The 17,418-nt window shown below is 40.4% G+C and overlaps 1 protein-coding gene across 3 annotated transcripts; it reads left to right on the forward strand.

The window, feature by feature from the left end:
• The first annotated feature begins 39 nt into the window (after positions 1-39).
• FH (fumarate hydratase) lies at positions 40-17,261 on the forward strand. 3 transcript variants are annotated; one of them, XM_030509013.1, is made up of 10 exons: positions 40-309; positions 4,328-4,462; positions 5,008-5,118; positions 8,895-9,071; positions 10,050-10,232; positions 11,166-11,331; positions 13,078-13,281; positions 14,580-14,707; positions 16,351-16,504; positions 17,046-17,261. In XM_030509013.1, the coding sequence occupies exons 1-10, from the start codon at positions 193-195 to the stop codon at positions 17,186-17,188; spliced, it is 1,518 nt and encodes a 505-aa protein (XP_030364873.1). In that variant the 5' UTR covers positions 40-192; the 3' UTR covers positions 17,189-17,261. The 3 variants fall into 3 exon arrangements, with proteins under 3 accessions (XP_030364873.1, XP_030364892.1, XP_030364882.1); XM_030509032.2 differs by lacking the exon at positions 40-309 and adding an exon at positions 401-977; XM_030509022.1 differs by lacking the exon at positions 40-309 and adding an exon at positions 418-771.
• Positions 17,262-17,418: the final 157 nt, after the last annotated feature.

Here is a 17,418-nt window from a genome sequence, read left to right on the forward strand (position 1 = left end):
GCTCAGCCCTGCGCTGCGCAGGCGCCGGTTCCCCCCCTCCGCCGCGCCGCTGCTGAGGCGGTTCTCCCGCGGCCGGCCCGCCCGCAGCAGCCGATTGGCGCGGCGGAGCCTGTACGGTGATGGACGCCCGTCGCACCCTGACGCTCGTCCGGGGCGGTCCCGCTGCCCCCTGCCCTCCCCGCCGCCGCAGCCATGCACCGCTCACTCCGCGCCTGCCGCCGCCTGGGCTGCTCCGCCGGGCTGCTCGCGAGCCAGGCGGCCCCGCGCGCCGCCGCCGCCCGCTGGGGCCCGCCGCCCGGCGCCGCCATGGTGAGCACGGGGCGGGGGGGCGAGGGAGGAGCGGTGACCTCTAACTGCCGCCGCCGGCCGCGGCCGGCATGGCTCCTCCCACTGCGCCCGCCACCTGAGGGAAGGGCGGCCACCGGCCGGGCCGGCGCGTGTCCCGCTCTCGGGGGGAACGAACGGCACGGGCGAGACGCTGCCGCCATCCCTTGGCAGGCTTTCGCCGCCGTTTCCTTCTTCCGCCGGGGAGGCTGTGGGGCCGGTTCCCGCCCGGCGCTGCGCGGCCTCCGGGCGGTGCCGAGGCCCGGTTCGGCGCCGCTGTCACACGCAGATTTGCGGCCCCGCGGCGGCGGCTGCTGCCGGGGCGGGCCGGTGTCTGCAGCGCGCAGCTGCTCCTCCGGGTGCGCTGCCCAAAGGGCGAGATTTGCGGCGTGAGTACGCTGTGCTAGCATGGCGGAGGAGCGGGGGAGAGAGGTGCCGTCCGACCAAGTAAGCAGGAAAGGTGTTAGTGCTGTAGCTTCTGCCACCGAAATCTCAGGCCCTTTCTTAGAGCTGTTGAGGCACTAATGAGAAAAAAGCTGTATCTTCACGGAAATGGGGCTATCTGGAAAAATCTTGTGGGCCGCCTGAAATCTAAGCTAAGAACTGCCTGTGACCTCAAGCAGCCATCCTCAGTCAGACTGTCAGGCTAAAACGTGAGTGGGACTTTGTAACTGGATGCGGTTCGAGAAACAAAAATGCTATTTGAGTAATGAACTCTGATCTCAGTGCTGACAGTTAGGATGTTGCACGGAAGCCTGAGTCTCAGGTGCATTTCTGTAAGTTCACTCCTTAAAACAAGGTAATTTAGACTGTCAGAAGAATTTCTGCAGAAAGTGGGGTGTTCGGGATTTTATTAATTCATTAGTTTACTAAATTAGCTAATGAATTCAACTAGAACATTAGTTTTTAACTTGTGATATTGATTAACAGGTAGAAAATCACATTGAAAAGAACAAGCTTCCCAGTGAGTGAATAAACTGCATGGTGAACGAAACATGCCTGTATAAGAGAACTGGTGTCAGAGCGGACTATATAACTCAAACATTGGCTTGTCAGATGGATCCCTTTTTTATTTTCCTGTTTGGTGTCATCCAGGAAAAGCATTATAGATCATGGCCTTCATTAATTGCTGAAGACACAGAATTTATGAAAGGCTGCAATCTTAGAAGAAAGATATGTTTTTGATCTTTGCTGGTCAGAAGTATGACCTGTCCTGTACGTAGGCATTATGAATTATTTGGGTTTAAATAACAGCAGTAGTTATAGCAAAATGTCTCTCAGTCAATTTGGAACTCAAGCAGCTGTTGAATTCTTACAGGAAAGCTTTTGTATGCTTTTATTTTCCAAGAGGACCACCAAAGATGTACCAACCAGTGTTAAAACCAAAACAAAACCCAACGCTTTTTGATGTTTGTAGAGATTTTTCAGCAGCAAGAGTTTTTTAGGAACATGTGTAGACAACCAGATGTGCACGTTGTCCTACAGTATGACTGTTGTGTTGCCTTAACTTAGACCTAAATCGCACAAGATATTCTAAATGGAATTCCAGTCATAATGGTCCTTTTTAGCTGAATGTTGTAAAATACTTGGGTTTGGTTTCTAAAGAGTAAATTTCAGAGTTTGTGACTCGATACTATAAAGGAGAAGCAGTGCTAAAGAATGGAAGCAATCTTCATCTGCTCAAGGAGAGCAGTTGAGCACAGATTCCTTTTTCTGCTGGCCTCGAAAGATTGGTTTTGACATGCTAAAAATAATGATTTAAATACTTACATCCATGAGTTGCTGTGTCCATAAATCAGAATGTAATTTTCCGTGGGAAGCATTATTGCAGCAGGTCTGCCATTTGACTATCTCCAGCGTGTTATGATGCAATCAATTTTAGCTGATTAGTTCCCTGCAACAAGGCAAAAGTGCAGTTATATTTGCCTAACTGTGTAAGCTTTGGACTGTGGGTTCTTGCGATTTTGGAGGGCAGAGCACACCTTGTTTTTTAAAGGTGAGGGATAGTAGTTCTGAGCTGAGACTTGCTGTAGCTGTGGCAGAAATGAAGTGAGTGTGGGAGTTTGTCTTGTCTTGCGGCAGAGTTGCTAGGTCTCCTTTTGGCTTCTCCCGCGGCCCACTGGTAGGGGAGCACAGGGCTGACACAAGTGTGCCTCTGTTGTACCCTTTCAGTGCAGGTTCCCTAAGTGAGTGGGGTGGCTGCAGAAACTGCTTTAGGTACAGGAACTGGGGCCTTCTGCTCATAAAGCTACTCAAGAGGGTGAATTCTGTCTAAACAGTGAGGAAAGCATGTACTTACATTAAAATTCAGATGGTAACTTCTGCAGGCTGCTGTGTTAGTCTGAAGGTAGTGCTGAATTTAGTTTCGTTACTTTAGTATGTGGGAAAAATATCACTTTGCTTTTTTACCTAATGTCACCTGTTACTCTGGTGATCAGCAAATGACATTCAGTTTAAAGCACCTCACCCTCTTAACTTCAGTGGAGTTTGTGAGTGTGTGTAGCGTGGAATTAGGTAGGGAAGTAATTTTTTATTTTATTTTATTCTTTTAAGCTAGCAGGATTGCATTGTTTAAAGGTACGAGGAGGTACTGATCCTGTTTATCTTTGTTTCATCATTGTTAGCATTGGCATCAATGTGAGTTTGAGGAATCAACTGTGCAACTGCTAGCTTTTTTGTCTAAAAGGTTATGGGTAATTTAACTCTCCATTATGTAGCTGCTGGAGTACCTGACGGCAGAGTGTCTCCATCCAGTTGGGAACACCGCTCAGGACAGTAAAAATGCCGCAGGGTCACCTCCAGCACTCTTGCCTGCAGCTTGCCATCTGCGGTGATGTGGACCTGGGCAGGGTGCTGCAGATAGTGCTGCTGGAGAGGACGTTCTGCCCAATACCCAGCTGTGCCCCTGTCCAAGAAGACTGAGACCCACCAAGCAAGGAGCTAGTAAAATGGATCAAGAAAATAGAGGAACAGAATGATTTCAGAAGTGGACACCTAGGGAAGAGGAAAAACCTGAGGGCTCTGACCAAACCTGAGAGTCATGGTTCAGTCAGAGCCCAGCATTGTTATATGTATATCTATCTTACTGATGAAGCTGGGATTGGTTTGCTCTATGTATGATGAAGAATTAAAAAAGACTTCTCCCCTTCCTGAAGACTCTGCAGGAAGGTAGTCTCCTCTTCTGGGGAAGGACGAACACCTTTCTCACAGAAAATTGGGATTTTGCTGACCAAGGCATGGGGAGAGGAAGAGAAACTGCTGTTGCTTCCTGTCCAGTCCCGTAATTTTTGTAGAGCTGCATGTGAATGTGTTCACGTCATCACAAATGAAGGGGTTGTGTCACCAAAAGTGAAAAATGACTTTTTAGTTGGTGTATGTCGGCTAAAATTAGTTGACTTCTGCTGTGTTAGATAATAACGCATGCTAGGTGTATACATAGTACAGAAATAATGCCTTACACAAATACTGCACAAAATATACCTGGGTGCAGGGTTGTTTTGAGTCGCACAGCTAGGGCAACTACGTTCCTGGTTTGTTCGGCGTAAGAAGATAATTAATTGCAGTAACTTGGTACTGGATTAATCAGTTGCTGCCTTCCAGTATTTTTCCTAAGTCTTGTGTGCAGTGTGGATTTCAGATAGGGATTGTGTTACGTGGGCGGATGGTACCTGAATTCTTACTGTGCTAGTTCTTCAGTTTGGTTTTAACCACTGTGCTTCGTACAGTGGGCAGCTGAGGTCTTAATTCTTGCAGTGCTGCCAGTCACCAGTGGGGCTGCTAGGCTGTATGATGTTTGAAGTGACTTTTAGTGAGACAGGTGCTCAAACTAGAAAAACGTCTTAACTTCGAAGATAAAATTAGAAAAATACCTCTGGCGACCTGCATGTCTTTGTTTTGTTTTTTCCTCCTTCTTGAACATTTTTCTTAACTGAATCTGCTTTCAAAAAGGATGTTCTATTTACCAATGTTTGAAATACCTTTTTTTTTTTTTCCTTTTCCATAGTCAACTCAAGAGGCTTTTAGGATAGAATATGATACCTTTGGTGAACTGAAGGTCCCAAGTGACAAATACTATGGTGCCCAAACTGTAAGATCTACAATGAACTTCAAGATTGGAGGTGCTTCAGAAAGGATGCCAGTAAGTAATTCAAATAATGTGTTCAATTTCTTCTTTTTAAGTATGTTTTGGATGTGAGAGTGAATACATTCTTCTTAGACTTTTGCTGGAAGTAGGAGCAACTCTGACTTCTAATGAGAATTGGAAATTGCATGGCAAGATATTGTTTGGTGGTAGAAATATTTCTTGCTGAATTTAAATAAATCAATGTTGCTTTTATTGTGTTGCTTAATTTTTTTTATAACCAGGATGAATAGAAATCTGTCTTTTTCTGAAGAAGGAAAACTGGAGTAGTTTGTTGCTATAGCGTTATGTATTTTTTTTATTGAAAATGTTTAGTGTAGCATGAGTTGATATGAAGCTACTTTTTCACATGTAGCTGTGCATGGAGCATTAGCATGCATATGCTTTGTCATATACTGGCTTTCCATGTACTGAAACATATGTCAGTTTGCCCTCAAAAAGACTATTTAGAAATGGAACCAATTCTCCTTTTCTGTTAGTTTCTGCATGTAATCCTTTTTGATATACAAAATTATGCATTTAAACTTATTCTTGTGTCACAGGTTCAAGTTATACGGGCTTTTGGCATCTTGAAGAGGGCAGCTGCTGAAGTAAATCAAGATTACGGTCTTGACCCAAAGATTGCTAATGCTATTGTGAAGGCAGCAAATGAGGTAGGAACAAACTGTTCAAAGTACTAGAACTGTCTTTGTATTTTTGTTAAACTTTTCACAGGAAGTTTGGAGGCTGGGGGAAAACCTCCTGCTTTTCTCAAATTGTTAGACGAAGGCATTTATTGTCAGTAAATTTTGGCTTTCAGGTTGAGAAATCATTTACTTAATGTTTTACTATTTTACTTCTTACATTTACAGAAATGACAGAATGTTCAAATGCATTTTGATACTTAAGTTATAAAAACAATGTAATTTTACCCTCTATTAAGACTACTCATTAACTACACAGTGTTGACTCTTATGAGATGAACAGTATAAAAAAAACCTAGGAGATGAATAGAATCTTGGTTCATTCACCTAATGTGAAGTCTGACACGCCAAGCAAAGCTTTTTTGTTTTGGAAGTCCCCAGTTGTTAAGCAGTTGGATCTTGGTAATGTGAAGAGCATCTGCAGTCTGAATAGTTTGTTGCTAGTCCATTTCCTCTTCAGACTTAAGCTTACTAGTAAATCTGTGTTTTTTAAGTATCACTTTTATAGCTAAAGAGGACATGATGTGACACACAGAGGCATCTCCTCTTTCTCAGGATAAATGCCACCCAAGTGCAGAGAATTGTGAATGACCATTATTCGAGGTACGGTAATACCAGGCGTGTTGCTTTCTGTAAATCAACAGATGTATTTATCTTGAAACATTATTTTACAGAGCTTTCTCATTCTGACTAGCTTAAAAATCTTTCAGTATTTGCAGAAGCTTTATACTCTTTCTACCAGCTGTAGCACCATAAGTCCCAAGAGCTTTGGAGAAACCCTGAATGTGTCCAGGCTCTTCTTGTGGTTTCAAGGGATCTCCTAGTTAAAGGAGGATCAGAAGTTTCAGTGGCTAAAAGGCTACTTATAGAATCATAGAATAGTTTGGGTTGGAAAGGATCTTAAGATCATGGCCTCACACTAGAACATGTTGCCCAAAGCTCTGTCCAACCTGGCCTATCACTACAGTCCCTGATGAAGAGTCCCTCCCCAGCATCCTTGTAGGCCCCCTTCAGATACTGGAAGGCTGCTATGAGGTCTCCACACCTCTTCTCCAGGCTGAACAGCCCCAACTTTCTCAGCCTGTCTTCATACGGGAGGTGCTCCAGCCCCCTTACCATCCTCACAGCTCTCCTCTGGACTTGCTCCAGCAGCTTCATGTCCTTCTTATGTTGAGGACACCAGAACTGCACACAGTACTCCAGGTGGGGTCTCACGAGAGCAGAGTAGAGAGGCAGGATCACCTCCTTCGACCTGCTGGTCACACTCCTTTTGATGCAGCCCAGGGTACGGTTGGCTTTCTGGGCTGCAAGCGCACACTGAAGCCGGCTCATGTTAAGCTTCTCATGAATCAACACCCCCAAGTCCTTCTCTGCAGGGCTGCTCTGAATCTCTTCTCTGCCCAACCTGTAGCAGTGCCTGGGATTGCCCGACCCAGGTGTAGGACCTTGCACTTGGCTTGGTTAAACTTCATAAGGTTGGCATCGGCCCACCTCACAAGTGTGTCAAGGTCCCTCTGGATGGCATCCCTTTCCTCCAGTGTATCAACCAAACCACACAGCTTGGTGTCGCCGGCAAACTTGCTGAGGGTGCACTCAATCCCACTGTTCATGTCACCAACAAAGATGTCGAACAGGACCGGTCCCAACACCGATCCCTGAGGGACACCACTCGTCACCAGTCTCCAATTGGACATTGAGCCGTTTACCACAACCCTTTGCATGCAGCCGTGAAGTCATTTCTTTATCCACCGAGTGGTCCATCTATCAAATTGATGTCTCTCCAATTTAGAGACAAGGATGTCATGCGGGACAGTGTCGAACGCTTTGCACAAGTCCAGGTAGATGACGTCAACTGCTCTGCCCCTGTCCATCAGTTCTGTAGCCCCATCATAGAAGGCCACCAAATTGGTCAGGCAGGATTTCCCCTTAGTGAAGCCATGTTGGCTGTCACCAGCCACCTCATTGTTTTTCATGTGCCTTAGCACGCTTTCCAGGAGAATTTGCTCCATGATGCTGCCAGGCAGAGAGGTGAGACTGACACAAAATTAATTAGTGCCAGTACTTAACTTAGATACATGAGATCTGAAAGTGGTTTGGGTTTTGATTTCTTTTTTTTTTTCCCTGTTGTGTTTTAAAATCACCCCTGTGGTGATATCCTTTGTCCTACCTCCAAAATAATTTTCTAATATAGCTTAAAAAGAAAGAGATACAGCAAGGAATCAAGTTACTCTTGGAGGTGGAAACTTTGCTCCTGTATAACATGGGAAATACTTAAGATCCTTTCCTGAAAAGCATGATTCCAGTAAGACTGATGCATCCTGGTAAACTGGAGATAGTTATCTAGCCTCACAGTTGTGACAACAGATCCTTTGCTTTACATTCTCAACTTTTCTGAGGCTAATATATATGGGGGTGTGATGCTTCTGAGCATAGATTCTGATACTATCTAAAACGCACATTAGAAAAAATGATAAATGCACATAAGGTTTAATGGGCTCCAAAAAATATAGATCAAACGGGGGAGTTGTTCTGTTTTGATTTGAGATGGTAGTTGTCATAGCCTCCCTGCAGAAGATACAATTTGGTGTAGCTATCTTTGGCTGATCAGGACCTTGTTTCCATGAATAATCAGCAAGTCTATACATACGAATCTTGTTAAGTCCATGTGACTCTCTTGTTTATATGTGTAACATACTCGGTTACAGTTGAGGCACAGTGAAGACAGTCACAAGTCTTTTTTAGGCACTTCTCAATTTAAAGCCACGTAGGTCCAGGGCAGTACTAGGGAAAGCATGCCTTACAGGAAGAAGGTGTTTGATAGCAGCAACCATCTGCTGGCTCATTTTGTTAATGCAAAACCTAATGTCTACAGGTGTAAGAGGTCTGGAACCTCCCTCTATGAAATTTATTTCTGGAGAAATTTTGGAGTCTGATTATACAAATATTATATACTGCATGTGCATCACAGATTATCTTTGCCAAAAACATCTCTTCTAAGGGACTGTTTGCCATAAGGAATGGACTTCTGAATGCCTCTATTTGTAGTATAGTTGTGATCAGTGTTCATGATGAAACTGTGCAGCTCTTGAGCCTGATTTCATAGGAGAAAGCAGCATACCCATGATGATGATGAGTTTGTAAACAGGCAAGCACTGTCCAAAACTTGACGTTTCTGACACCCAAAGGATGGTCGTAACTGAAGGAGACACATAACACTGAATCAGTGCCCTGAAGCACCCAACGTGCTCTGACTGAGAAACTGCTACAGATGTTTCTCTTGCCTGGGAGATCTTACTGACCAGAGAAATAACTGTGGAAGGGAGAACCAGCTCATGCTATCTCTAGTCCTACCCAGAGGATTAGAATCCAAGTTGCTTTAAAATTTGGGAAGAGGGTGATGTTTTTTGACTTACAAAATCATCTGCATTGTTTGGAAAAGAGAAGGTAAAATCTAAAAGACCTTTTAAAAATCTTTTCTTTCTATAAAAGAACATGAAATGAAATTATATATATCTTTGTGTTTCAGAATTCAGCGTCTTTGAAAACCATAGCAAAAGTTTCTTGCCCTTTTAGTATCTGGTATTACATCAAACTCTTAATTATTCTCGTATAAATTCACAATTGTTCCATGTAGATTTACAAATATAACAGAGAACATTATTTTAACTATAAAATTTTCAGGTTTAAAGTTTTTCTTTGTTCCAGTAGAACAACTTTTCTCTCTCTTCTTTTTTTCCCTATTCTAGGTAGCTGAAGGAAAATTAAATGATCACTTTCCACTGGTGGTGTGGCAGACTGGCTCTGGAACTCAAACCAACATGAATGTCAATGAAGTCATCAGCAATAGAGCCATTGAGATAATGGGGGGCACACTGGGGAGCAAAAAACCAGTGCATCCGAATGATCACGTTAACAAAAGCCAGGTTGTTACACTTGTCTTATACTTCTTTTGATGTCGAAAGTTTGGTTTTATTTTAAATTGTGAATTTTTAATTCTCTTAGAGCCACTGTTCAGATTTTGGGGAAAAAAAGAAAAAAAGAGAGAGAGTTTTTTGTACACCTTTGACAACAGTTTTCTGGGTTTTTCAGTTTAAAAGAACTTTAAAATGTTCACTGATGACAGCATGAGCTTTTTAGGTTAAAAACTTCTAACTCATTCATGACACATAAATTCACACGTAATGTAGTGAGTAGAGGTGTCCATGTGACAGCCACTGCTACTGCGAGCAGTCTTAAGTTAAATGTAGATCCAATATCTAGAAGTTGGATACTTGTAACTGTTATCTCCATATCTACATCGCATACAGCATGTAGAAAGAATATAATAGTGGCTGTAGTCCTGTAACTGACAAATTAAATATCCATTTAATTTTTTTTATTTTCCCCAAGGATCGTGGAAGGCATTTTTATTGCATTTCACTCTTGATATTTCCTTCAGATTAGCTGAAGTTTAAGCCACTGACTTGGTTATATTCCTTCCTGTTCTTTTGTGCTTACTCAGTATCCTGGGAACTACAGATGTAACATTAACAAAGCAACACATAGGTGTTTCAAAGTCACCTATAATTCCTTTTAAATAATCCATTCATTTGTCATCCGTCTCTCCTAGTAATTATTTTTCTTTTTTCTTTTTTTTTCCTCCCAGTGGTGTTGTGAACAATCTACTCAACTGAACTTTCTGTAGGTATAGTTACAAAAAGTTGATTTTATCACTAAGGTACTGGACTGGAATTTGGAAGATTTTATTCTTCCTGCAGATTGACTTGTGGAACACTCCAGAGTTGCTTGGTCTTATTTTCTTCTTGTTTATAAAGTAAAGAGAACAAAGCCATACATGTACATCTTACAGCAGTAATGGTAATAAAAAGCTTGTAACTAAATTTCTTGAACTTCTTTCACAGAGTTCAAATGACACTTTCCCAACAGCAATGCATATTGCTGCTGCCCAGGAGGTTAATGAGGTGTTATTACCTGGACTAAAGAAGCTACAGAATGCACTCGAAGCGAAATCCAAAGAGTTTTCCCAGATCATAAAAATAGGGCGCACTCACACACAAGATGCTGTTCCACTTACACTTGGACAGGTAAAAAAACCAAATTATGCATTTGCTTGTAGAATTCTTATATATGTTTTGGAGGAAACAGAGGCAAACTTGAAGATGCCTTAATGGACAGTTTAAGAGAAATTACAGGAAACTGGCTGAATTTCAGTCTGAGTATTTTGATCTTTAGTAGAGTTTGCTGGATGCTGCACTCTAATAACTGCATCATAAATTTTCTTATTTTTTTCCATGTGTCTTACTTCTGACAGTAGTAAGATATAAATGATTTTTAAATGATGTTCCATTACCAAGTAAAACAATGTGGTATTTCTGTTACAGTGACATTGCAAGGGAGAAGATAGGTAGTCTGTAATTGGTGCATTTACATAAATGAGGTTTTGCCAACATACAAAACTACTAGGTATTTTGAATGAAAATCTTTAATATATGATCTTTATATATATACGATAGCAAATTTTTGTTAGATATTGTCAAGAATAGCTTATATTACATTAAGTTGGTAATGAAATAACTTTAACTGAATTGATAAAAATCCATGTAAAGTTTGTGGATTTATGCAAGAATGCTTGGTTAGTTTTTACTAAGTAAAATTCAGTGAACAAAGTCCAATATCTGTTTCTCTATTTGTACTTTGAGAACATTAGTTTAATCTGATTAACATGGATTCAGGCCCTACTACAACTGGGATACAAGGCAAGAGAAAGATGTCTTGTTTACACATTTTTATATATGTAGATTGTTTTTGTGTGTAATTGTTTGTAGTGTGAGAGCATTCTTAAAGTACATGTAAACTTTACCTCTTAACAAAAACATGCTAAGATTCAGCATTTGGGTGAAGTTGAGTGCCTTCAGGTTTTTAAAGAAATTAGTCCAATCACAATCAAAATCTAAGTAATAATGCTTATTCTTGGTCATCGTCTGTGTTGGTTTATTTTGTCCTCCCTTCTTTCAAAGGAGTTTAGTGGCTATGTGCAACAAATCAAATACGGTGTGGCTAGGATTGAGTCAACCATGCCAAGAGTGTATCAGCTGGCAGCTGGTGGGACTGCAGTTGGTACAGGACTAAACACAAGGATTGGTTTTGCTGAGAAAGTTGCTGCTAAAGTGGCTGAACTGACAGGTGAGGAGTGATACTTCAGTTATCAGTAAAGCAGTATATGTAGCATACAGTCAAATTGAAACGAAATCTTTGAGTTTCCAGACTTCTCACAAGCTCAAACTGTATTTCTATTTTAACATGAAAGTTTCTGCTAATGCTGTATGTTATATGCCTTATAGTTAGGATTTTTCATCCAATCTGTTTTTATAATTATACTTGGTACATTGAAAGTGACTGAAGTTACAGTATTTTTCTGAGCGAGGCTTATTGGAGATGGATACAGTTTCAGGCTTCTATTATTAGCCCAGCTATAATGCTTCTGTCTTGATCTTTGCTCTTGTGGCTCTGTTAATCTACAGTGATTTGGCACAAAAGAAGGGCAAAAATGTTTTTTCATGTCAAAAAGGTAGTCGTCTGATTTTTTTGATGCTATTTTAATAGATAATAAAACCTAATTTACAGACCCTTTTTTTTGATCTATAAACCAGATTTTCTGTGTCACACACTGTCTTTAAAACACCCCCAAAATGAATGTGTATGTCTGTCATTTAAAATTGCTGAAACTGCTTATCAACAGTATTTTTGTTTTAATGGATCCATTATTCTCTGTCTTGTAGAGAGTCAAGACTTTCTTGTACCCTGAGAGGGAAGAAGTAACTTGTCATAAACAACAGCTGCTGGGCAGCAGTACAGGGCTTGTTTTGGTGCTTGAAGAAGCTATCGGTGGTTAGGAAGCTCTCCCATGTTAGCGCTTGTTAGGTGCACTGTATGGGCAAGCTGTACTAGTTTAAAACAAGTACAGCAGACTCTTGAAGTTCCACATGTTCTTATAGGCAAGTTTATTGGCAAGGACAAAAGGAAAAGTTTAGAATGATCTCTGCAACTGAGAAGGCAGCTATGCAATTTGGAAGCCCATGCATATTGGGTGGGATTGGGTGTTCAGCGGGAATTGCAAAACACTAGAAATCATGGGGGTTATGCTGCCCTTCCTTGAACTGGTAATGTAAGCTCAGACCAGGAGTTTTGTGGGGCCGTAGTCCAGCCCACAGTCAGTCTTTAGTGATGTCCATTACCACTAAAAACATTCTGCTGACTTTTCTTCCAGGGCAAAGCCCTGAAGACATGTTTTTCATTATGGAATTTAGCCTTAAATCTCAGGCATTTAATTAACGTCAGCAGAGCTGTTGCTTCCACTGCGTCTGTGCTCTTGTTGGCAGCAGTTTCAGGCATCCTTCTAAGTCTGAATCAGATTTCACATGTTCTGACTGGTTTGTTGTTCCCTTTCAGTGCTGACACTTGGATGCATCTTTTTTCTTTAAATACCTAATTCCATCGTGACTGCTTTATCCTAATGTCTGCATTGTGCTGTAAAAACCTCACTTTCATAACAGAGACAAAGCATCACAGCACTTGACAATCTAAAGAATCTAACTTGATTTAATGAAGAAATAAATAAATTTGGGCTAACTTGTAAGAGATTATTGACATTCACAAAATATTGTGGTATGAAAGCGATGCTTAGCATGCAACACAGTGTGAAAGCTTGAAGTTTGTACCTTTGTTGTGGGTAGATGCTCAACTTTCAGATTCTTCTGTAATTTAGTGACTTTTATGTTGGATTAATCTGTTTAAGAAATATTTGTGAGGAAAGGTCTAGAGAAGAGAGATGATCTTACAGTGTTAGTATTTTCTAAATGAAGCTAATTATGTGTTTGATTACCTGGTTTATGGGCCTCACTGCTTAATATTTCCCCTACCTCCCTGTAGGTTTGCCTTTTGTCACTGCTCCAAATAAGTTTGAGGCTCTTGCAGCTCATGATGCTCTAGTTGAACTCAGTGGAGCTATGAACACGGTGGCGTGTAGTCTGATGAAAATAGCTAATGATATTCGTTTCCTGGGTTCTGGACCACGCTCTGGACTAGGAGAACTCATCCTGCCTGAAAATGAACCAGGAAGCAGCATCATGCCAGGTACAGAGAAAACATATGGAGATAACTTGCCTGTTTCTTTTGATTTGGACCACTAACTCTTTTAACAGATACTTACCAAACGCCACCACACATGTCAGTAAATCCATGATTCAACACTTTTGTCAGTTTTTATCTTCTGCCATATTTTACCAAAACTGGTGTTCATAAAAATACTTGTTTGTGCAGCTGTGTGTTGGCAAGTATGTGGGGGAGAGCATTATCTGAAAACATATGTCTCTATTAATACAAGCATACTTCTCAAAACCTTCTTTTAGAATTGCAAGATCTCTATGATTTTTATGTAAAGGCTTTTCTGAAACAAGCTTTAAATGATCTAATCTATGAACTGTAGCAATATTGTGATGTAAATTGACTTCTGTCTTTACTTCCTAGCATGATTACTATTAAATACTCACATTTTCCTTTCTGCCATATGATATATATATATCATATGATATACAATGGCAATGATGCCATTGTATGGGTTGATAACAAAGAAAGGAATATTACTAATCATTCCTTGACTCTCTCCTAAAAAAGTATGCATATATGAATATTGTAAATTCAAAATGATTCTAAACATGTTCTTCCTTTATGATAAATCATAAAACAGGTCATAAGCATATGTCGCTTTAAAAAAAGCAGATAATGAATGTTCTTATTAGGATTATTTCTAGAAATGACATCAGCTGTTAAAAAAACCCTTCCTTGCTAGGAGTCCATTCTAATTTGGGGGGTTTTGTGTGTTTGGTTTTTTGTTTTGTGTTTTTTGTTTTGCCTTTTTTTTATTTTTCCTGGCAAAGTAAATATAGTGTACTGATTTTATTACAAAGTAATTCTAACAGATTAGGAATACTTTTCCTAAATTGAGATTTGGTAGTGATTTACCAGAAATGCCCACTTGCACAAGTGAAGACAAGTTTTAATCTGTTGTTAATCTGTTAAGAATGGTGGTAATGAACAGCTGCTTAGCTCATGCACGTTTGATCCAGCTCTCAAAGTCTTGGTGAATTGTTAAAGCAACCATAGCTATTTTAAGAATCCTAACTGAATTACTGGAATTGTACAGTTAATTTAATACCATTTATGGAAATTATTTCTTTTCTGTGGTGCACAGATAGACATGAGTAAGATGCTACCTCCTACAAAACATCTTCTGTTGAATGTGATTTGGTAAATGAGGAAACTTAACTGGGCTTTGGTTGCTGGTGTTTTTTGTTTGCTTGTGTGTTTTGGTTTTGTTTCTCCCCTTTTCTTCTTCTTCTTTGGTCACCTTTTTCTCTCCCTTCTGCAACCAGGAAAAGTGAACCCTACACAGTGTGAAGCTGTAACCATGGTGGCAGCCCAAGTTATGGGAAACCATGTTGCTGTTACTGTAGGAGGTAGCAATGGACACTTTGAACTGAATGTTTTTAAGCCCATGATGGTAAGTTAATGAAGTTTTAAATATAGGACTTCTTAAAGTAATTGTTTGTACAATCAGATAACTTGTAGGAAAAAACCCCCACCCCAATTCAATGAATATTTGGTCAATACAAGCACCAGAGAAGCTAATGAATTGTGAGAACAAGATTTATTCATTTGTATGGTAAGTCATTGTTACTTTGACAGGGAACTGGCAATCTTTTTTACATGAACCTATCTTATGCAGATAAGCTTTTATCTTAACAGTATGTGCTTATCATCAAAGGAAGTAGGGAGAGAGGAACACAAGCTGAGGCAAAATTCTGTCCAAAGCCAAAGAGAATTTGATGTTTTAGCTAAAAATTTGGATTATTTTTTTTCTTTAACAACTATCTGTTACTACTTTTTGTTACTGCTGAATACCAAAGGATTACATCCCTTTGGCAACTGAGTCATGTAAAGTTGTAAATGATTAGTCTTAGACTTCAGTACTTAAAATAACTTCTGCCTTCTACAGTCTGAGCAGGATACACCAAGAGACATATTGCTGCTTGTTACTTTAAAAGTAATTGAGTGTTACAGATGACCTTGTACTGAAATCTAAGTGTTTTGACACCAAGTCCTAATTCTTATTTTATTCTTTGGGCTATCTACGTTTTTGTTTGTTTGTTTTTTCCTCCCTTAAAATCAAGAAGGAAAATATAAACAGGAGAAATTGAGGAAGAGAATGTAAATAAAAGCATCAAATCAGATATATAACTGTGTATAGACTGTTAAAGGAATAGCACAGAAGTTAGGGGAGGGATAATAGTTTAAAAAGAATTAAGGTGACTTGCAGAAAAGATCATAATACTAAATAGTAATAAAAGGAGGGTTTTTAAGATCCTGTTGTTGTTTTAGAAATAAGAGGCACAAAGGAAGCAGCATGTTGTTATTTTTCTGCACAGCCTATAATGACTGATACTGCTTTTTTATTATGTTCGTTAGAAATGATTGGAAAATTGAAATCTTACAATAAAATCGGTATTTGTCTCTTCCTTACTGTGTCTGCTCAGGGTAATGATTTTTCTGCCAATCTGGGCATATTTCTTTTAAGCATATAGCACCTTGTTTTGAAGCGGCAGCGGGGAGGAATCATGAACAGCCAAGGGATACTGTTATACCCTTATATTATGTTTATCTTATACCTAACGTAAGATAAATTTGATTGAAACGGATACCTCTCCAAAAAAAAGTGTATCTTATGGATTGTCAAAGTAGATGACTAATGCCAGACGTTACTGTACTTTATATCTTTAGATGTTTTTGTTTAATCAGTACCTGGGGCAGGAAATGACAATGAATCAAATGCCTTCATGTAGCTTTTACTTGGTTATTTGTGAACAAAATGATTTGTGAACAAAATGATTACATGCACTGTGGTCATCTTCATGCAAGCATAGTTCTACCATCGAGTGCTTCTCAGGGATTCCTTTACATGGGAGTGGCTGAGCTTACCCTGCAAGAGGAGGAGGGTGTGTGTTTGCTGTACTCCTTTTTTACAAACAGCCTCCTAAAGAAGTGGGTATTGCAGGGGGGCAGTGGCTATGAACAAATACACCAGACTGTGCAACCATTACTGACTGAATGTAATACCTGGTATTTCTGTTTTGTTGTTCTTGTTAGATTAAAAATGTTTTAAACTCTGCAAGACTTCTCGGAGATGTTTGTGTTTCTTTCACGGACAACTGTGTAGTTGGAATCCAAGCCAATACGGACAGGATCAACAAACTCATGAATGAATCTCTGATGTTGGTAACTGCACTGAACCCGCATATAGGTAGGTTTAAGGCTCAGAAACTTCTCAAAACATTAGACTGAAGTATTATGTGGTATTGTGATTTTGCACGTTATTTGTGTTTAGGAGACCAAGTCATAGCTTGGGCCAAAAGTTAATCACAAACTGCTACTGCTGTTGAAAAAGGTCTTTCAGCTCCTTGGAGTTGCCATACTAGTGCACTGTAAAAATAATTCTGACTAGAGTCAAAGGAGGTTGGGAGGATTTGTGTACCTGTTGTCCTGATGTGACCGCTAATAATAATGGAACTTGAAAGATTACAATATGAGATTTATTTTTAAAAGGAGAAAGTCACATAGAACTTTTGATCTAAATGCATTAAGACCAGAATAAAACGATTTACCTACACGTTAAATAAGGGGCTGGTGTAAACATTTGGTGCACATTTATCACAAACTGAGTTAAGCAGCAGGAGTGTCCTGCAAATTAATTCTCCAAAGGCCAAATGTCCCACTTTCTTGTCACCTCTAAGAAATCTTGTGAAACTGCACATGGCTAACTGCTTTGTTTTGTTTTGTTACAGGATATGACAAAGCAGCCAAGATCGCCAAAACTGCGCACAAAGAAGGGACAACGTTAAAAGAAGCTGCTATAAAGCTGGGATTCCTCACGTCAGACCAGTTCGATCAGTGGGTGAAGCCTAAAGATATGTTAGGTCCGCAGTAACGTCTGTACAAACAAACTCCCAAACCCCACGTGTTCTTAACACAAAAACAAATAAAATAAACCAAATACGACATGCTTCTGTTTCACATCTGTTCGTGCTGTTACTTCTTAACAGCTCAAATGAACCTGATCTTGGGAAGATCAGCGCTCCTGAACCGGTGCCGCAGGCCCGGCGGTGCCCGTACCCTCACTCCGCTGTGCCGAGCTACGGAACGGCTCCGGTCACGCAC

This window comes from Strigops habroptila, chromosome 1 (assembly GCF_004027225.2).
Source record: "Strigops habroptila isolate Jane chromosome 1, bStrHab1.2.pri, whole genome shotgun sequence".
Classification (NCBI taxonomy): Eukaryota; Metazoa; Chordata; class Aves; order Psittaciformes; family Psittacidae; genus Strigops; species Strigops habroptila.

What these genes read in the sequence shown, in the direction of transcription:
- FH (XM_030509013.1), top strand. Translation starts at nt 193, where the DNA reads ATGCACCGCTCACTCCGCGCCTGCCGCCGCCTGGGCTGCTCCGCCGGG. An exon ending in ATCACGTTAACAAAAGCCAG is followed by an intron (nt 9,072 to 10,049) that starts GTTGTTACACTT and finishes CTTCTTTCACAG; the next exon opens with AGTTCAAATGACACTTTCCC. An exon ending in AGGAAGCAGCATCATGCCAG is followed by an intron (nt 13,282 to 14,579) that starts GTACAGAGAAAA and finishes TTCTGCAACCAG; the next exon opens with GAAAAGTGAACCCTACACAG.